The sequence below is a fragment of the Saccostrea cucullata genome, unplaced genomic scaffold, assembly GCF_032062105.1.
Source record: "Saccostrea cucullata isolate Sc308-1 unplaced genomic scaffold, CSIRO_AGI_Scuc_v1 ctg5462, whole genome shotgun sequence".
NCBI classification, from domain to species: Eukaryota; Metazoa; Mollusca; class Bivalvia; order Ostreida; family Ostreidae; genus Saccostrea; species Saccostrea cuccullata.
In genome coordinates, this window is record NW_026929689.1 from 1 (window position 1) to 22303 (window position 22303).

Sequence of the window (22303 nt, forward strand, 5' to 3'; positions counted from 1 at the left end):
GTACGTGCGCTGCATTCTGATTGGCTGAAACTTTAAACAGCTATAACTCCCTTGGTTTTCAACCAAACAAGGTGGGATTTGGAACATAGATATATATAGTGGACTTCTACAAGATGGTTTGGTCACCATGCACATGCATACATGTGCTTGAACGTGCCCTGCAATCTGATTTCCTGAAACTTTAAACAGCTGTAACTCAATTGGTTTTCAACCAAACGGAATGAGATTTAGAACATAGATAGATGTAATAGACTTTTACAAGAAGGTATGGTCATCATGCTCATGTATGCACGTGCGTGCATGTGAAATGGGTAAAATCAAAAATACACTTGAATGAGCGTTTTTTTTTAATACTTTTGGATTGAATACTTTAATATTTAGCATATTAAAATTCACAGATTGTGTAGAGAATATGATATTGTCAATACGCACATGCATTCACATGTGCAAGTGTGCAATGATAAAATTTGAATGAACATGGTACACTTCTGGTTAAACGTTGTTAAAGTATCAAATACATAGAGTTTGTCTTATTTAATTACGCTTACAGGGAATATGACTATGAAAGGGAGTTTTGGAGCGTTTGGGGAACATCTGTAACGGTCCCCGTTACAATTAGCACTAGTTAGATTAAATTTTTCTTCACCATCTTTCCATACCCTGATGATTTGACAGGGGGTATATGTAGTCACACAAAATTATGGGCGATAGCATTCTATGTAGTAAAATGAATATTGCACTTCAGATATTTGAAATAGGAGTACAGGGGAGTAGCAACAGGGGGGGGGGGGGCTGCCCCCCCCCCTTTTTCCCAACCTTATTGATACTATAGGAAATGTTAATAGAAAGCCTGGTTGCCCCCCCCCCCCCCTTTTTAATGGGTACTGAAAGTAGTTGACACTGAGAAAAAAGTTTACCCTCCCCCCCAACGAAATAGGATTTTCGACTTTGGGCAACTTTTTCCCTTTTTTTTTTATTGCTTGTCAACTTTTTCAGGTAAGTAAAAAAAACATTTTCTCTGGCTGCCCCCCCCCCCCCCTCACTTTCAAAAACGATGCTACGCACCTGCGAGTGTGATATTGTAATTATGTAAAGTAAACTAAAAGGATGATTTTCAAGATATAGAGGCTAGGCCCGTGATTGCCAGTGTTGACATTTTACTACCATATTTAAAATTCATATAAATGTTTAAAATAACTTTACGCTTCATTTAAAATTGTGTTCAAAACAATTCTGTGTTTTACAGGCTTTTGAATCATGCACGACCAAGTCAACATCATTTCATTTATCAAAATGCTTCAACCTCGACTTTTTTGTAGCACGACTTCGTCAATTTTTTAAAAAGTACACCATGTATTTTATTACATGCAGCTATTAAATGCATCACATCCATATCGTTAAACTGAAGATCAAATGCCTGTAGTTATAAGCACATAAATTTAAATATCGTCAACACCCTTTTAAAAAAGTAAAGGTCAATGAGCAAAATAATCGACGACGTTTTGATCAGCTGCGCGACCTTGCCATTCACCAAACAGAACGCACCATGTGCCGGTGACACAGCTGAGCCGCCAAAATGCTGGATAAGCTACCAAGGAGGCATAAATTTAGGTTTTCTCAGATCTTTGTGAATGGAATAGTGTTCATTCTCTCATTATGTGCCTGTATTCCAAGCGGTTGGACTTTTAACTTCTTCAATTTCGAGTGTATACTCCATGCCGACTTGTCAGTGACAGTGAACACGAACGATAACAGTACTGTTGTCTTAGATTGGAGTGGATCTACATGGGGCAAACCCATCCAGTGTCATGTGGCTACTTATGCCCCCGTAGTGGCTACCATTCATGCTTTTATTTGGATTTGGTTTTATTTACAAATGGAGGAGCTCGACGGTAAAATGTAAATCGTTATGCATGTTTTATTTACCTGTGAAAAGGTCACTATGGGTTTAATTTATCACCTGTGCTTAATTAAACAAGTCCTCGGTTTCTGTAGTATATGCATGTTCATCTGTTCGATAAAATATATATACTGTTTAAAATTATTAAGGGTTTATAACTGTATAAACCTTAAATATTGGGTGATGGCCAGCATTAAAGGTTTATTTAATACTGTGAAAAGGGCCAAAGTTGTTTATATAAACATGCATGCAGTGGCATGCTTTAATTTAATGGCTTTTACTATGGTTCATTATTTTTGCCTGATCTTTGACAATCTTTGATTTGTAGACAGTCTTTACCTGCCCTTTTGTTCGGATGCATACTTCATGGTTGTATAAGTCTAGCGTTACTAGTCTCCAGCGGGATGCTTACCACGGGATTAAATCAATTCTGTACAAATCTACAGTCTCAGGTACCATACAGGTAAACGAAAAGAATTAACCTTTGAAGTGTAATTTAATTTGTTTGAAATGAAGGATGACACGAGAAAGTAATTTGCAATTCAAATAAACATCAACTATCATGTCTTATAATGAAAAAGTACTTAGAAGCCTGAATGAAATCGTGTGAAATAGATTTCTTTTCATTAGGAAGAATTTGAAGCCCCTTCACCCCCCCCCCCCCCCAATTTCTCTGATAAATATTATAAAGTCATGACCCTAAATTCACTATGCATATATATAGTCATCAATTTGTAAAGATATTGTGCAATACAAGTTGCAGTGGTTGCTACATTTTCTGTTATGGTATACAGTACAGATCTGGCATGTTTCAAGGTCTGGTCGTCGGGCGTCTGCAAAGGTCCTAATCTAAAACATTCCTACAAAGATGAAATCAAAAATGACATGGATGGGTTGTGGGTGATGCATTTTGTCAGAAAGAATTTGCAATACACAACTCAAATAAAATACTATCTGGAATGTAATGGTTTTACGGTTAGATGAACAATAATAATATGACAGGTATAGGAAAAGTGCTAGTATATAAAGTTCTTCAACATTTTATTTCTGTATTTACATGATAATGAAACACTTGGAATGTTAAGAAGTGTGCATTCCCCCCCCCACCCCACCCCCTAAAACGGTGTGGGTGGTTGGGTGCCAGTGACGTATCATTGGTTTTGAAAGTGGGGACCAGCCAGAAAAAATACATGTATTCAACTTACCTGAAAAAAAACCCACGAAAGTCGTATTATTTTTATTTTATATATTTTTTTACTGCAACGAAACGTGCAGCGGAAGGGGGGGGGGGGGCTTTCTATCTACATTTAATAACATAACTAAATTAAGACACCCCCCCCCCTCACCCCGATGCTAGATGGATTGGTACCATAATAGGTGTAGCACCCAATGAATTTGATAATGCAAAATAAAGATTAACACTTAATCAATATTAGTTGTTCAGAATTGGAGGACATGCAATGGACAACGCTGAAAGGAAAGGAAGACTTCTATAGGTACATGAAAATTACAGAGGTACGTATCAGTGATGCTTCTCCTGCACCTATATGGTTTGATTTGATCTACATTTGCATAGGTCTTCTAGGTTTTTATCCATTCCCATAAGGTTGTTTTATTCAGTTTCTTCCATAGGAGCATGTCTTCCGGATTAATGTTAAATGTAAAATTATTTTTTTTTAATTGAAAAACAGGATACAGGTGTTTTTCCTAAGAGAGTATGAAGTATGATTGTTTTGCTTGACTTCTTTTAATTAAAGTAAAAATCAATGTCCTCACAGTCTGGAAGGGTGACATATTCATTAATTTTTTACTCGTTGGTGATAGTATAGAAGCTGGCTTCTTAATTAAGACAATGTCACGTCAACAGGAAGGTAAAATATCATCGAGATCTTTTCATTATTTGTTTATCGTGATTACAGTTTGGGTTCCTAAGATACTGTTATAGAGAAGGAAGCTTGCCAGTGTACGTTTTATTGCTTTGATTTTATTAAAACTTGAATATACATAGAAGTATTAAAGCAATTACTATTTCACAAACGTCTTCTTTTGGACTTTTTCTTTCTTTGTAATCAGTATAATATTGATGCCCTTCCTTATTTTACAAGCAGAATAATTATTACTAATGATTTTGGGGGAAAAGGGTGGGGGTTAATAGAAAAGAAATAAATTTTAAAAAACTCGAACACCCCCCCCCCCCCCCCCCCCCTAGATAAGAGGATTTCTCCAATTAAAAACGACCATACATTTATTCAACATTGATACATTTATATCATAAATTGAAAGTGACAAAACTGACAATAAAAACATGGGTACTTGTACCTGTTTCGGTATTTTTTTTCAACCATAATATAATGACATCAGGTGAACTATGGGTTAAAAATTTTATAACCGAAAGAAGTGCCATTGAAAAAAGACATGAACATTGTTACCAGGTAGCATACTCAGTAGTTTCTTGGGGAAAAAAGTGATGGACATTAAAATAACGGTGTATCGGGGGAAGGGGGGGGGGGGGCAAAACTAGACTGACAAAACTATGTTTCATATCACAATGGTAGAGTGGTATGGTATCGCCAAAACTAAAAAAAAGAATCTGTCCATGCTACAAAGTAGCAAAGTTATATATGTTATGTTTATAATAATTGCAAATATTAAATGCCGCGGTCTCTTTTATATATTTTTGTAGACGTAGTAGTGACTTAAACTTTTTAAAATTATTTTTCAGGTGACTAGCTGGTTCATTGCTTTAACAACAGCAGCATTAGCAGTGATGAATGGGTACAGAGCCAAAAGTATAATTACGGAACTGAAACATGACGGTACAGAAACCGGGTCTGTGTTATTACGAAAAGGAAGAGAATTCGGCTCGTCCCATTTTTTTCTGGATGAATCCTTTTCGATTAGAAGTTCTGGTAGTACGCCTGAGCGATCTTCCCAGATAGTATGATGGTAGTGATAGAAGCGCACTTGTTCAACTTTAAGACCATTTTGTGCGTGTTTCATTACTATACTAAGTCAAAGAAGTGCAATAGCTACTTTTCTTTTGCGTACTTAGGTTGAAAAACCTCATCTTGTGATATGATATAATTGTATTTCTTCCATAGTATTTCATAAAATACCTCATTGCCTTATTCACTAGTAGTTAACTTAAAAATCATATCATTATCAACTGGTATTAAGAGCAGATTTTTTTTAATTATTGTACATGTACATATGTTCGTGTTCTTTTGTGTTGTAACATTCATATTCATCGTGATGCACAATTACACATGTTACTTTGTATTTTTAAGTTAATAATAAAAAAACAAATAAGCATGAAAAAGAAAAAAACAGTTAACAGACTTGTTGAAATTGCAGAATCTGCAAACTACGGAAGCCGGTAGGTGTCTTTAAGAAAAGGAAATATCTGGCGGTCTCCAGTTATAAATGTGGCGGACATATATGCTCATGGGTTCTTCTATCGATTGAACATAGACTGGCGTACATTTAAAATTGTTATACCCTTGAAAATTTGTTCCTATTCAAATCTATACGAAAAAAGTCTAACATTTATCATTTTTTGCTGTGCGGGCATAAAAATTCGATGTGGACCGGTCGATAAGATGTTGGACCGCTTACGTCACAGAATGGATAGAGCTTAATCTCATTTTCAATCGTAGTTGTTTTAAATTGACGGACCTGATGTTACAACATGGAAGACAGCACAAAATACATGTATGTTAAAAAATAAAGTGAAAGGTATGTTGCCCTCGAACTCAGTCAATAAATGTATATTATACAATACTGAATATTTATTGATTATAAACAATAAAATGCGGATTGTTCTGTAACGACTGAGGCATATCAACAACCAAAGAAAGCATTTTATTTAAAAATGGCATAGAGTGTTATTTTTGTTCTAAGCGATTATCCTTATACCACCGCTTGAAAAGTGGGAGGGTATAATATACTGATCGGGATGTCAGTCCGTCTTTTACGCTTTGGGATAACCACCTCTTATCCGCAACTCCTCATGTCGGTGAAGGGCAGATTTTTTTATTTCCAACAAGATCAAAGACATTATTTCTTTTCCTTTTCACTGAAAAAATCTGACAAGCAAAACAAAATATCAAAGTCTAATAATCGTGGGTCGTGGGAGCACTGCTCAGGGATGGATTATTTATTTCTTGTCCAGTCGAGGACAGATTATTTATTTTAAACATTATCTGCCAGCCCCCCCCCCCCCTCCCCCCTCAAAATCAAATGGTCGTCCCTTTATGCATTGGCATATACACATTTCTTTCTCTTTTTATTATTATTCCTTCTAAAAGTCAATGGCTTCCAAGTAATAATCAACACAGTACATACTTCAAAAATCATCCAAAGAATTTCAAGAGTCATGAAAAAGAAGAGAAATCACCTCGATGTGACAACGCTAGTAGTATTCTCAATATTTGTAATCTGTCTATAAGTTCATTCTATACATATTTAAATTTTTCCCAAGATTTACTCTGTTTACAAGGAAAACATTTTAGGAAATATAATTTACCAAACATGTTTCCTAGATTCCCTCTTTCATGGTATGTGATGCAAATCAATCAAGATGTACAAAATATGAATGCAAAAACCAAAATATAAATTATACACCGACTCATTATTTACTTTAGCTTATTATTCAGTAAATTTATTGCATAGTGTTTGCGATTGTTAAAAAGAAACTCATGGGCTTAGCTTTAACACTCTGACACTTGATTTATTACTGCCCTTCTTTCATATTTTAGTAGGTTTCTTCCTCTATGTAAACACTGAGAGAAAAACCTAGTGAATTTAAATAGTGTGTTTCGTAAAGCATTGGTCGTGATTAGTAAACTTTTAGTTTACTGGTTAAGATAGTGAGTTGTGGAGCGGGGGTCGTATAGATACTTAGATACCTAGTGAAAGTTACTCATAAGTAGACGTCAGTCCAAATTTTCAGTCTCTACCCATCTCGCTGAGATTAGTAAAACTACTATTAAGGTAGTGATTGTATGGACAGTGAATCTACTAGTTTTCTTCGTGACATTAACTAGTTATTTTTTTACAGTGAATTTTACATCCCATACTGGGTTATTAGTCTGATTTATTTCATTAATTGGGTCTTCTTTTTTCGAGTACCTAAATTTGAAGCCCTTCACCGGCATACGGTGACGTCTCCATATGAGTGAAAAATTCTCGAGAGGGACGTTAAACTATATACAATCAATCAATCAATCAATCAATCTACCAACTTTGAGATAACCAGATTTAAGTACCTGGTACACTCAAATCTGGTTATCTCAAAGTTGGTAGATTGATTGATCGATTGTATATAGTTTAACGTCCCTCTCGAGAATTTTTCACTCATATGGAGACGTCACCGTATGCCGGTGAAGGGCTTCAAATTTAGACCTATACTCGGCACTCAGGGCCATTGAGCAGTTAGGATTCTTTATTGTGCCAGCGCTTACCGTGACACGGGACCTACGTTTATAAGGTCATATCCGAAAGACCCGTGACTTTCACTTCTGATGCCGAGCGCTTGGCGAAGGAACAGTCACTACCTATTTTTACGTCTTAGGTTTGACGCGGCGCCGCGATTGAGAATCGAACCCGGGCCTCCCGATCACGGAGCGAACGCTCTACCACTAGGCTACCGTGAACGGTCAAAGTTGGTAGAAACCAGATGTACAAGAATTCTAGATACTGGAGGTAACATAATGTTGAAACTTCCAACTAAATTCAACACATCCATGGTACTCATGCCCTGTTCACACGGAGAGTTTAATTCGAATTAAACGTAAGTTTACTGCGAATTAGCTTCGCTTAGCGTTCACACGGAGAATTTAATGCGAATTAGTTTAATTCAAATTAGTTTACTGCGCATTAAATTACTTCGCATTATCTCCGTGAACGCTAAGCGAAGCTAATTCGAATTAAATTTTGGGGCATGCGTAATGGCACAATTAAGTCGATGCGTCATGTCGGTGGTCGGCTTCAAGTACTTGTGCTATTTTTGAGTGAAAAACTATGAAAAATTGTGTTAATCACTAAAATATGTGTACAGACACTGTGACATTATGTCAAATGCATCTGCTTCTGCATAAGGTGACGTACGTGATTTGCAAATGACGTCATAATAGCCTTACTGACGCCTGACTGTCGAAGTAAAATTTTAATTCGCATTAGTTTACTTCGCATTAGCTGTCGTGTGAACGCAATTTAATTCGCATTAGTTTGATTCGCATTAGTTTACTTCGCATTAATTTACTGCGAATTAAACTTGTCGTGTGAACAGGGCATTAGATGTCACTTCAAACGCATATATGATAAAAGTTGTAACTAGACAGCTTTTATAAATGTTTTAATGATATCTCAGTTTAAAACTTTGAAAAAAAAATCAAGACCAAGCTCTACTAAAACATGTCATGTAATGACCAGATTTTTTTTTTATTCTTACTAATTTACAAATACAAAATTAAAAAAAACTTATATCCAGCATACCAATTGCTTATTTTATAAGACAATGCACAAACATCACAACATTTACTCTAAACTTGTAATACTTCAGTAAATGAAACAGCTCATGACTTACATACTGTGTGTAATAGAAAATATTGTAAAATTCATCAGTATTAAAAGAGGAATAAAAATACTATAAATCACTTTTTATTTGTGAGAACTTTATTTTCGCGTAATTACGCTAGATGGTATGCTCGCAAAAATTTCATTCTTGCGTATAATAGAATTCCAAAAAATATATAGAGCAATGACCACAATTCGTGAAAATTTTGTCTCGGTAAGAGTCAATGACTATCTCGCGAAAAATAAGGTGTCGCAAAAATTAAGTGACCTACAGTACTCATATTATTCGGATTTCCTATTTATGTTAATTATTATAACCAATCTTCATGGAACCAAACAGAATTTTAAAAAATTAAAGCTTAAGAAATGAGACAGAGTGATTGCTGTTCAGGGGACATTGATTCATGATGTCTTTTTGGATTTTGAAGTTGATGTGGCACCTAACACTTTCTTTCTTTGGCTGTGCATGTACTTGAGCATGTAATATCCAGCTGAAAAATAGAAGCATTAAATCATGAAGCATTAATTCTGTAAAATCACATATTTTCCTGCAGTTGAATTTCTGTGATATGAGTAAAAAATACTGGTTTGAGGGGATTTCATTTTGTGGATGAAGAACTGTTTAATAATTTATCATGACTAGCCTTTACAAACTACAATTATAAATCATATTTGGCTTTCAATCATCAATCACATTTAATCAGTTAACTGTAGAAAACGGACTTAATAAGGTATTCTGCGTTTATACAGTGTTTTACAGGAGAGAACCAAAGTCTTACCTAATAGAAGAACTGGTGGATATGCGTACAGAAACCATGGGAAATAAAATGCCATGTTGACACTGTTAGGTAGAAACAGACAGAACCTCTCTGATAGTTCATATAATGGAATGGATAAAATCACTACAGCACCTGTAAAGGCATTAATGTAGTATTACTTTAATAAAGATCACTTTTCTAGGATATGTCAGCATACTGCTTCTTTTTTTTGGATACAAATAAGTAATGACACTTTAAAGAATTTATATCATTGTAGACATTGAAATTAATGGTTGTGGGGTAATTTATTCAAAAGAATACTTATTAAGAGAAAACCTTTTGTGTAAATAGCTTTGAAATCTTGCAATCATGAAACTCATAGCATGTTCTTTTTTTTAGTTTTTTTGTTTTTTTATTATTTTTTTTTTATACATGATGAACTACAAGGGTTGTCCAGAATGTTCATGGCCAGGCAATAAATTTAATCAAATAAGTAAAATCTACACTACCCCAGGATGATTTCACATATGTTTCAGCTATCCTCGCCCACTGGTTCTTAAGAAGATTTTTAAAGATTATTCCTATGTATTTCTATGTAAAACTTGGATTTCCTACTGTGGCCCCGTCCTACCCCGGGGGGTCAGGATTTTAACAATTAAGATTCTACACTACCCCTAGATGCTTTCACATAAGTTTCAGCTTTTCTGGCCAAATAGTTCTTGAGAAGAAGATTCTTAAAGATTTTTCTTATTATTTCTATGTAAAACTTGGATTTCCTATTGTGGCCCCGCCCCTACCCCCAGGGATAATAATTTTTTCAATTTAGATTCTTCATTACCCCAGGATGCTTCCACATAAGTTTCAGCTTTTCTGGCCCACTGGTTCTTGAGAAGAAGATTTTCAAAAGATTTTTCCTATATATTTCTATGTAAAACATGAATTTCCTATTGTGGCCCTGCCCTACCCCCGGGGGTCATGATTTTTACAATTTAGTATCTTCTCTACCCCAGGATGCTTCCATATTATTTTCAGCTTTACTGGCCCACTGGTTCTTAAATAAGATTTTTAAAGATTTTTCCTATATATTTCTATGTAAAACTTGGATTTCCTATTGTGGCCCCGCCCTACCCCCGGGGGTCATGATTTTAACAATTTAATACATGTACCTACACTACCCCAGGATGCTTCCACATAAGTTTCAGCTTTCCTGGCCCAGTGGTTCTTGAGAAGATTTTTTAATGATCCCACCCTATTTTTGTCTTTTCTTGATTATCTCCCCTTGGAAGGGGACCTGGTCCTTTATTTTAACAATTTAAACTCCCCATCCCCCAAGGATGCTTTGTACCAAGTTTGGTTAAAATTGGCCTAGTGGTTCTTGAGAAGAAGTTGAAAATGTGAAAAGTTTACAGACGGACGGACGGACGGACTACGGACAAAATGTGATCAGAAAAGCTCACTTGAGCCTTCAGCTCAGGTGAGCTAAAAACTGTGTTCTGTTGTCTTTTTAGAATTTTATTCCTATTTGTATTGTTGTGAGAAAATTCAAAATTCAGATAATTAGTATAACTTATTTAGGGAATTGATAAGGAAGTATGAGACCTGGAGCAGTGGAAAACTGCCCAATATTTGATCTGTAATTTTTAATATTCTTTCCTCTGTTTTTGCATAAGAAATCACACTAATATTGAGAGCTTAGTAAGAGATTACCTTCTAGAAATATACCAAGAGGATAAAGTGGCATCCACATTGTATACCTCAACCAGGTGACTATGTAAACTTTTTGATTTAGAACTGCTAACATGTAAAATGGATATCTGGGAAAAAATAGAATATCACAGCTAAGTTTTGATTATATGGATAGGAGACAAAATTAATAATATATACAAAAAGAAAGCAACAATATCCTATTCATATACCATTTACAAAATTGCACTTTCAATTGGGCAAATTTTTATCTTTTCATTAACATCATTCATATAACAACAAAAAAACATCAAAGATTCCAACACAAATCAAATAAACTGTAAATGAAGGACTGCTTTAGCTGACCGGAAAAAAAGAAGGCCTAAATGTTGATTGAATACTACTGTATATATCTCAATAATCTGTGAGCCAAAGGTACCAAGTTTACCTGATTCAGATAAACCTTTAGAAATCTGCTAACATCATTATCATGCTCTGAACTGAACCATCAAAAATAGCAAAGTGGGATACTTACCTAACAACCTCTATCAAACTCCACGTCAGGAGCAAGAAAAACACTATTGGTGCAGTTTGTATGTTCTCTTCATGAAGAATTATAACAAATAGTATAAAATTTCTCCCTAGGACCTGTAAATAAATTGAGATTATTAGTCATATGATTAATATCATATTACTACATCAAAATTATTTGTTAAATTTCCATCCATAGATGACTCATCACTGAAACTACCCAATAAAATAAAAATTCAATGTTTTTTTTCCTTTCGTCAGAAACTCCTATTCATCAATTTAAACACAAATCTTTTTGGAGGAAAAAAAAATCATTCATTTTGTAGCCAAATACATGACTTTAAAACTTACAGAAACAAAATATTTCCCTAAAAATTTTATGAATTACATGAAGTAAACTTCTGGATAGGTAAACATGGACTTTTCACTATGATTAAATGTTCAAAGAGTCTTCAAAATGAAAAAAAAACTGTTAAATAACATATTTTCATGGGGGCAAATTTTTGCAGTTTGAGGAAAAACTCTTGGTTTGTGGGGATTTTATTTCACGAATGAAGAATTGTTTAGGTATATATATAACATTTTACATTTCATGGTGGACATAAATTTGTGGGTCTCTTCACACCTTGAAAACAACGAAAATTAAAACCCCATGAAAATTTTCCATTTCACAGCATAATCTTCAAAGCAATCATCTTACATTTGAGTTATACCTGCATTAAAGGGGCTACTGCACTTGATTTGACCAGCCCTAACATAGGATGAAGTATTTCCATGATGGCTGCTGTCTGACAAACCATCAGAGGATTTCCAACCAGACTGAAGCTTGATGTCATTGCCACTGTAACCAATCAAAATTAATTATAAGTACAGTGTAGATGTAAAGCTTGAAATACTATATAAAACAGGATTATCTTTGCCCAATGTTAAAGCTGACATGAACTCTTAAAAAGCCATCATTTTTCATCTTTGTACGACTTACTACATTCCTGTACGCCTTTGTCCGCCATATTTCTTCGATTCCGCCATATTCAATTGAAAATTTTTGGTCACCTGTACCTGCTATATATAGCCTTGTACGATTGCTTCACTTGAGTGATTTTCTAGCCTGACTGTCGACATGTACACATCTCCGATAACAAAGTTTTTAGAAGTCCATAAACTGACCAAATACGTTTCAAAAGTAAAAATTCAACAAACAAGAGGCCCACGGGCCTTATAGGTCACCTGAGCATTATGCAACAACTTTCCAGTAACAGTGTATTGAATTTGATTCATGTTTTAAGCCAGATGCTATATGGCATTCACAATTTTGAAAGAGGCACCATTGATCATCATAACAATAAACTTAGCAGTTGCTTAGCTTGGTTACTGAATACCCATACACAGGGTAGGGGAACAAAAATGCACTCCAACTAATCAGTAATATTCATAAATAATCAGTAGTGCCCCTAAAACTCTGACATAAACCCCTGACCCTAGGTTGCACAAATAATATTTTTAAAAGGCATCCTTAAAATTGCCTATAAAAAGTAAATAAATGTTTTATATATATATAAAGGACCAGATTTCAAACAATTAATTCATTTTCAGTATATAAGTAGAACCCCCCCCACCCCTGACCCTGGGGCATTGAATTCACAATTCTGCAAGATTAGGGCCCTTGCCCATCTTAACTATATATGTAGTTCATCTGCTTCAGGCCCGGAGACAGAGAAGAAAATTTTCAAAGATTTAATGTTTTTCACTATATAATCAATAGAGCCCCACCCTAACACCAGAACCCCAGACCCTGGGGCAATGAAATTCATAATTTTAGAAGAGGCATTCTTGCTCATCATAACTATGCACTTACTTAGTTTATTTAATACCTAGGAGCAGAGAAGAAGATTTTCAAAGAATTCATGTATTTTCATTTTATAATCAATAAAGTCCCCCCCCCCCACGAGAACCATTGACGCTGGGGCCATAAAATACACAATTTTTGTAGAAGCACTCTTGCTCATCATAACTATGCACTTAGTTAGTTTATTTAATACCTAAGAGCAGAGAAGAAGATTTTCAAAGAATTCATGTATTTTCACCATATGAGCAATAGAGCCCCCCCCAACACCAGAACCCTTGACCCTGGGGCCATAAAATTCACAATTTTTGTTGAGGCACTCTTGCTCATCATCACTTTGCACTTAGATAATTTATTTAATACCAAGGAGCAGAGAAGAAGATTTTCTAAGAATTCATCTAATTTCACTATATAATCAATAGCCCCCCCCCAACACCAGAACCCTTGAAGATAGGGCCATTAAATTCACAATTTTGGTTGAGGCATACTTGCTCATCATAACTATGCACTTAGTTAGTTTATATAATACCTAGGAGCAGAGAAGAAGATTTTCAAGGAATTCACATATTTTCACCATATGATCAATAGAGCCCCCCCCCCCCCCCAACACCAGAACCCTTGACCCTGGGGCCATAAAACTCACAATTTTTGTTGAGGCACTCTTGATCATCATCACTTTGCACGTAGATAATTTATTTAATACCAAGGAGCAGAGAAGAAGATTTTCTAAGAATTCATCTTATTTCACTATATAATCAATAGAGCCCCCCCCCCCCAACACCAGAACCCTTGATGATAGGGCCATTAAATTCACAATTTTGGTTGGCACACTTGCTCATCATAACTATGCACTTAGTAAGTTTATATAATACCTAGAAGCAGAGAAGAAGATTTTCAAGGAATTCACATATTTTCACAATATAATCAATAGAGCCCCCCCCCCCAAACACACACACACCAGAACACTTGACCCTGGTGCCATAAAATTCACAATCTTGGTTGGGGAACACTTGCTTATCATAACTATGTACTTAGTTAGTTTATTTAATACCTAGGAGCAGAGAAGAAGATTTTCAAAGAATTCATGTACTTTCACTTTATAAGCAATAACCCCCCCCCCTCCCCAACCAGAACCATTGATGCTGGAGACATAAAATTCAAAATTTTTGTAGAGGCACTCTTTGTCATCATAACTATGCACTTGGTTAGTTTATTCAATACCTAGGAGCAGAGAAGAAAATTTTCAAAGAATTCATGTAATTTCACTATATAATCAATAGAGCCCCCCCCCCCCCCCCCAACACCAGAACCTTTGACCCTGGGGCCATAAAATTCACAATTTTGGTAAAGGCACTCTTGCTCATCATAACTTTTTACTTACTTGGTTTATTTAATACCCAGGGGCAAAGAAGAAGATTTTTCAAAGAAATCATGTATTTTTACTATATAATCAATAGAGCCCCACCCTAACACCAGAACACCTGACCTTGGGGCCATAAAATTCACAATTTTGGTAGAGGCACCCTTGCTCATCATAACTATGTACTTAGTTGGTTTATTTAATACCCAGGAGCAGAGAAGAAGATTTTCAAAGAAATAATGCTTTTTCACTATATACTTATTTAGCCCCGCCCTAGCACTAGAACCCCTGACCCCAGGGCCATGAATTTCACAATTTTGGTGGAGGACTCAATGCTGATTACAATCATGCAAAGAGTTTGACTGCATGATGTCCAGGAGCAAAGAAGAAGATTTTTAAAGATTGCATTAATTTTAGTGGTTTTGGCCCCACCTCTCAGGCCCCAGGGGGGCAGGGATCATGAAATTCACAATTTTTGCTCCCCTTCACCCATAGATGCTTTGTGCCAAATTTGGTTGAAATTGGGTCAGTGGTTGCAGAGAAGAAGCTGAAAATGTTCAAATGTTAACGCACGGCGCACGACGGACGACGGACGACGACGGACAAAAACGGATAGCAATAGGTCACCTGAGTTTACTCAGGTGACCTAAAAATAGAACTATACCGAGAATTAAATTATTTTTGAATGCATTTGCTGCAATATAGAAAATAAACTAACAAGGAATGCATACATGTACACCAAACACCTATGCAGGTCGAGAAAACGCGTCAAACGCAGTGATAAAAACATTTACCTGACTACTGCTATCGTTACAGGGATGTGCACATGTCGAAAGAATTATCCTATTTTACTTTTATTGAAAAATGCATCTCAGAAGTCATGTAATCCATTGCTAACTCAACAGTAAAAGATGCTTGGACACACGTGGCCCATGCCGATCATTTTATTTGGTCAGGGAAAATATCAAAGGTTGAAAGCTCAGTGGGGTTGATTGAAAAAAAAAATGCAAGTAATTTTTTCAAAAATAAACATTACTCTTGTCTGTACATGTTGTAAATAAAATTTACGATTAAGCACATGGTTTAACTTCATCAAATTCATAAAAAAGCGGGCATTATTACGAATCATTCACCTTTTGATGATATTTTCCCGTGATATACGGGGGGGGTAATAAAACATGCATAACACTCTCATTAAAATAATGTAAAAAAAAACGTCTGAAACAGACTGGATTTCTTTATGATCAATTATTATCAAATAAATACTGTGTATTGGCTTTATTAGACCTAATATAATTTGATTTAAAGTTATAATTTTATGCACTATGAAAGAAAAAGTGAGCACGTTCACATACCCCACGCTCCCCCAAAAGTCGAAGTGCTGAAATTCCCAGAAAAAAATAAAGGAATCGTAATTTCCTTGTAATATGCACATCTATACACACTGTGTCCTAAATATCTGCAAAGTTTGACGAAGTTGTCTGCAGCGGTTTATGAGGAGTTGCTCTGACAAACTGCTCACCTCTATTCAAGATATGGTCAAAATCTAAATGTAAAAGTGCGGAAATTCCCGAAAAATAAAGAATTCGGAATTTCCTGGTGATGTGCAAATCTACACACACATTGTCTCCTATAAATATCTGCAAAGTTTGACAAAACTCTATACAGTGGTTTATAAGAAGTTGCACTGACCAAAAAAAAAAAAAAAAAAAAAAAAAAAGACTGACTGACGGGTCAAAAACATTATACCTCACGCGTGGGGTATAATAAACATGTTTGATTCTTTGGTACAATGATAATGAAAATAGAATTTAATGTGAATTAAATTTCTAGACATAAATAATTAATGATTATTAGAAAAAGCATATAGGAAGAGAGAGTAAACTCGTGAGAATTCCACATTCTACCTAAAACTAGCATTTTAAAAATTCTCTTGTCTGTTGTCCAAGTTCGACACATACGTTTGAGAAGGTATTCGAGAAAGTTCCCAATGTTCCCATTCCTGTGATGTATATTTCACGTTAATTATATCCCCCGCCTGAAAAGTGGGAGGTTATATAGTAATCGTTATGTCCGTTCGTCTGTCTGTTACGCTTTGGGGTACCCATCTCTTATCCGCAAATCCTATTATACCACTTAGAGAAAATTAAATGAAACTTTCAAAGAATCTTAAGTTTATTACATATTACCATTATGCACCTCCTATTTTACGTTTTGATCTGACACGTATGGGTTTAGCGAAATATGGACTTTGCCATTATAACTATATGGGAGGCAGGGTATGAGCTCATTGCTCATAATACATGTACGTCTAGTTTATCTTTCAGTTTGGGCGTTTGGGTTAATTTCCTGTCCAAAGTAAAATTATTATTCAATTTATGAACTTTCGACATCCCGCCTGAAAAAAAATCCTTGATCTGTCCTAAGGCATGATAAATGGTACAACACAAAGTGCGTAGGATTTTATTCCTATCATTGCCACAACGGGTGGTTACAGAGAGAAAGAGAGAGTTCAGTATACAAAAGAATAAATAATAATTATCCGTATTCAACCAGTGTCAAGTATCCCTACCCTTGCTTTTAAAATTATCTCCCAAATTCACCTACAGAAATTATTTATATATTTAAAAAAAATACCTATATATAGACTATCAGGCAGGGATACTGAAATCTCGAAATACTTCCTGTAACAACATAATTATAAAACAGTTACATTCCTCAAAATGCATATACTTTGTGGACGGAGTGACACATTTTAAAAAAATCTCAAAACTGAATTCGGCAGAAATGTCTGTCTTTCAAGAATATTTAAATAATGGTCATGTCAATTATTTTTGTATGCCCCCCCCCCCCCCCGTCCAAAAAATCAAATGCCTAAATGTCAATCTGAACAGGGGATGGCCTTTCTCCGTGTGTGTATGTGTTAAAGAATGTATAGATGTACACATGAAAATTTGTATCCTGATTAATTGCTTTTAAGATTTGAAGTAAATTATTGCCGTACATCAAATTACTTGGTTTAGATTTGAGATTAGTACTAAAATAATCAGTTATAATTGACAAATGAATTTTGCGACGCAAACCAACTGCAGACTATATACATTTTTTTGTACAGAATGTATATTAGAACTACATGTAGATAAACAATTCACAATTATAGCTTATGAACATCAGTTATGATACCCCCCCCCCCTTTCAGCCGCGCAAATACCAAATAACTTCTCTTTCCACTTTTGATATTTTCCCTTACCAAAATCTGATCAGCACGGACTAAGTGTATCGTCGTGCTAGTGTGTACGGAGTAATGTTTACTATTGAGCTTTTATGGAGTTTATTTCTTTTTTGTGATGCATATTTCAATAAATGGAATTCAGGGTGTATATCACTTGACTTGTGCACATCTTCGAACCGATGCAGTGACCTTATTACCAGGTTTGGGTACGTTTATAGCGTTCGAGGCGTTTTCTCGATATGCATCAATTGCATAGGACCTGCAAATCAAAGACGTTGGTTGTTTTGTTCCATTCAAATGATATAATTTCAAAATGTGTTTGCAATTTTTACTGCTTTTTATTTCAAGTTTATTCTGCATAAATAGGCGCACTGTAAAAATACGTACTCATGCATATAAATTTCTCTTCCAAACTTGCATTTTTTTTCTTTTGATTCAAATCAATAATCATTCAAAAATATGATTATTATGTTGTTTATTATTTTGTTTTTGAAATATCTTGATCACCTCATGTGTTCTCATATGCTTTACCATCGGAGATGTGCGCAAGTCGATACCCAATCCAAAAAATCGACAAGTGTAACGAGCGCATTGGGGTATACATCGTTACAATGAGACAAGGTATCTGAAAGAAATATGGCGGAATACGGCTATAGTTGTTATGAAACAAGTCGTACATAGATGAAAATGTTGCGTTTTTTAAGAATTCATGTCAGCTTTAAATTCATCCTTTCACATTTTCAAACAATTATGCCCCATTTTAAATTCAACCAGTCACAGTTCTGTTGAAGAAATTGTTCACTACTTTAATACCCATGATTAGAAGAGATTTTCAAAGAATTTTATACAATCATGCTTGGCAAACAGTTCAACTGCTTGATGTCTAGGAGTAAAGTCGATTTTTTAAAAGATTGCATTTATTTTGGCAGTATGAAAACAGATAGCAAATAGGTCACCAGAATAAACTCAAAGCTTTGAAAAGTAGATATTTAGCTGAAGCTACTTACTTTGTTTATCTCTGCAGAAATTTACAATAAGAACACTACTTATGAAGGTGAAACCAACAAACTGGAAAAGATTGTAGAAAAACAGGTATGCTGTCTTCAGATCAGGTACATCTACAAAATATACATAACTGATAGAGAGAAGGGAAGGCATTTGCTTTTTAGCATACCCCAGTAAAAACTGACAACAATGCAAACATTCCAAAAACTTATTAAAAGTCATATTCAAACAGAACCCAACCATTGGAGAACATTAAAAAGATCAAACCATCAGAATGAACCAATTGCAAGAATACTAATTAACTAAATCTAACATATCAATACCGAATAAAGTAATCAAACTTTTACCTGGGCTTTTAGCGGCATCTAAATCCAGTTCTTTCTCAATCTGTTTTAAAATATCTTCCTCAGACATATTTTTTGCCTGAAAAACATATACAAAAAAAAGTTTATGGAACAGAATTTTTATTTTAAGCTTGTACTCAGTCTATCAATTTATAAAGACTTAATCAATGGTCATCTTCCTAATTACTCAGATCTTTTTCTGAACAGATTTAAATATTGTCTTTCGAAATTAACTGAAACAGTACTGTATAGTGGGTTATTTTGGTGGGGTGCTAATTTTGGCTTATTCTGGTGTTTTGATGGTAGTCCGCTAAAATTTTAATCACTAAAATAGTCAATACTCTTCTTAGTGTTAATCTGCAAAGAGCTGAAACTCTGTGTCCACTAAAATAAGTTACGCCAAAATTATTGGCATATCTTTGAGCAGGCAAAGCACCAAATTTTACACCCGCCAAGAAAATCCTCTATCATTATATCTTACAGTAACATTTTTAAATATTAAACTGATTCAACTTGAAAACATGGAGAAAAAATACCTTGTCTTCCTCCTCTGACTCTGACTCATCTTCATAGGCAACTTTGTCAAAATCAATTTTAAGCCAGGGGTACTTGAGTTTTTGGTATGTAAGACGTGGCCACACTTCTCCACTCCCCTTCTTTTGGATGTAAAAATCAATGCACCTATTCAACACTCTGTATCTACTTTTCTGCAGATTCAAAAGAAATAATGGAATTTAAGCTTCAAATATTCATTATAACATCTGAAAGAAATTTATTTTATAACTATTGTTAGCACAATGTTGCTAAACCTGACTTTATTTTGTGCATTTCCCAGAAATCCTTTTTTTTAAATCATTTTTCAGCAACTCTAGAGACCAAGTGTGTCTTATGACCCTATCCTTTAACAATCAAATAGTGGACTGCAGGTTAACTCAGTATTTTTAAATGTGGCTGTTGATGTTATCCATGACAATAGGTATATAATATGATTTGATATCACAACTATTAAAACAGTTCCTTACGTCTGGATCCACAGGATGGTAAAATTCTATATCCAGCTGATAAAAGTTGTTGCCCCTGACACCAATCCCATCAGCTTCAAACTTTAACCCATCTTCAGTCAAATCGACTTTGGGATCCTGTGCATTAATTTTTTCCATTTTTAAAGCTTTTACGCCAGTGACAAGAGAAACATTCTGAACATACATCTGATTTTTTTAGAATGATTATCTTAACAAGAGGCCCATGGGCCACATCTCTCACCTGAGTAGCTTTGACCATGTTGTTCTTTACCAGATTTTCCCCCTTGTAATACCTATAATGACCCAACCCTACCCCATGGATCATAATTTGAACAATTTAGAATCTACACTACCCAGGATGTTTTCACATAAGTTTCAGCTGTTATGGTCCTGTAGTTCCTGGCACTTCCTGAAAAGAAGATTTTTAAAGATTTTTCCTATATATTTCAATCTAAAACTTGGGTTCGCTATTGTTGCCCCGCCCTATTACCAGGGGTCAAGGTTTGACAATTTAGAATCTGAACTACCCAAGGATGTTTTCACATAAGTTTCAGCTTTTCTGGTCCAGTAGTTATTGGGAAGAAGATTTTTAAAGACTTTTTCCTATATAGTTCGATGTAAAACTTGGATTCCAAATTATGGCCCCGCCCTACCTCCTGGGTCATGGTTTTAGCAATTTAAAATCTACACTATCCCAGGATGCTTTCACATAGATTTGACCTTTTCTGTACCAGCAGTTATTGAGAAAAAGATTTTTAAAAATAACCCAAATATTTCATTGTAAAACTTTGATTTCTTGTGGCCTCGCCCTACCCGAGGGGGCTATCATTTGTGTAATTTTGAATCTACACTACCCAAGGATGCTTCCACATGAGTTTCAGCTGTTCTGGACCAGTGGTTCTTGAGAAGATTTTTAAATTTTTTTCCTACATATTTCTATGTAAAACTTTGATTCCCTATTGTGGCCCCGCCCAAACCCCGGGGTCATGATTTGTACAATTTAGAATCTTCACTACCCCAGGATGCTTCCACGTTAGTTTAAGCTGTTCTGGCCCAGTGGTTCTTGAGAAGATTTTATAATGACACCCCCCCTAATTGTCTTTTCTTAATTATCTTCCTTTGTGAGGGGACTTGGCCCTTCATTTTTACATTTTAAACTCCCCTTTACTCAAAGATGCTTTTTGCAAAGTTCGGTTAACAGTGGCACAGTGGTTCTTAAAAAGTTGTAAAATGTTTAAAGTTTACAGAAGGACGGACAAAATGTGATCAGAAAAGCTAACTTGTATGGAATCCGGATAGGGCGATGCAGTTCACTATCGCCACATTGAGCGTCCACTAATAGGCCGATAGTGCAACAATACAATGGTGTGATAACGATGAAGCGACGATGATGGAGCTATGGTGCGATGGCACGATAATGCGATGACGATGGTGCAATAGAGTAAAAGTGAATATCACTTTATTGTACCATCGCATCATTACACCATCGCTCCATAGTGCTAATCGCACCATTGTCATCGCATAATTGCAACATCGCTTCATCGTTATTACACCATTGACATCGCATTATTGTGTCATTGCATTATCAACCCAAACCTCAATAGTGCGATGATGCAATAGGGAACTGCACCATACACTTGTGCCTTCGGATCAGGTGAGCTAAAAAAAAGATTTTTAAAACATGATAAAAATGAATTTTCTGAACAGCTGATTTACCAGCGACTAGCATCGGGATTAAAACTTCTCTGTTAAATATACAATATTTTGTTTATGTTTAAAAGAATTTTTACGCCTTACAACAACATCCTTCAGATCAATTTTCAACGAGACATGGTCTGTTTTCTGACCCCAATATACAAAGGGGCTCAACCTCTCACTTTCCGCCATGCGCGCCATGTTGTATAAAATGAATAGCTCATACATTATTATATTCATTAATGTAGAGATATTTTTAAACGTTCTTATCAATAGTCATGATTTAAGACAGCAACAATCGATCCGTTATATAATTAATTCGGTTATTTCTCTAAAACATTGTCATCATATTCA

General features: G+C 35.3%; 2 protein-coding genes across 2 annotated transcripts; one reads left to right on the forward strand and one right to left on the reverse strand.

The window, feature by feature from the left end:
* The first annotated feature begins 1467 nt into the window (after positions 1-1467).
* On the forward strand, positions 1468-5291 carry LOC134281827 (uncharacterized). The gene is made up of 4 exons (XM_062764265.1): positions 1468-1899; positions 2229-2363; positions 3337-3415; positions 4623-5291. The coding sequence occupies exons 1-4, from the start codon at positions 1577-1579 to the stop codon at positions 4842-4844; spliced, it is 759 nt and encodes a 252-aa protein (XP_062620249.1). The 5' UTR covers positions 1468-1576; the 3' UTR covers positions 4845-5291.
* A 3026-nt stretch (positions 5292-8317) lies between these two features.
* On the reverse strand, positions 8318-22141 carry LOC134281828 (very-long-chain (3R)-3-hydroxyacyl-CoA dehydratase 3-like). The gene is made up of 10 exons (XM_062764266.1): positions 22052-22141; positions 20255-20371; positions 19769-19939; positions 19236-19311; positions 18891-19001; positions 12162-12289; positions 11453-11565; positions 10942-11048; positions 9256-9387; positions 8318-8967 (listed from the first exon to the last, which is right to left on the reverse strand). The coding sequence occupies exons 1-10, from the start codon at positions 22139-22141 to the stop codon at positions 8879-8881; spliced, it is 1134 nt and encodes a 377-aa protein (XP_062620250.1). The 3' UTR covers positions 8318-8878.
* Positions 22142-22303: the final 162 nt, after the last annotated feature.

Coding starts and splice junctions, on each gene's coding strand:
- LOC134281827 (XM_062764265.1), top strand. CDS start 1,577: ATGCTGGATAAGCTACCAAGGAGGCATAAATTTAGGTTTTCTCAGATC. Junction 1,900..2,228: donor GAGGAGCTCGACGGTAAAAT/GTAAATCGTTAT, acceptor TTTGATTTGTAG/ACAGTCTTTACCTGCCCTTT. Junction 2,364..3,336: donor CAGTCTCAGGTACCATACAG/GTAAACGAAAAG, acceptor AATCAATATTAG/TTGTTCAGAATTGGAGGACA.
- LOC134281828 (XM_062764266.1), bottom strand. CDS start 22,141: ATGGCGGAAAGTGAGAGGTTGAGCCCCTTTGTATATTGGGGTCAGAAA. Junction 20,372..22,051: donor TTGATCTGAAGGATGTTGTT/GTAAGGCGTAAA, acceptor ATTAATGCACAG/GATCCCAAAGTCGATTTGAC. Junction 11,566..12,161: donor CAGTAGCCCCTTTAATGCAG/GTATAACTCAAA, acceptor ATTTATTTACAG/GTCCTAGGGAGAAATTTTAT.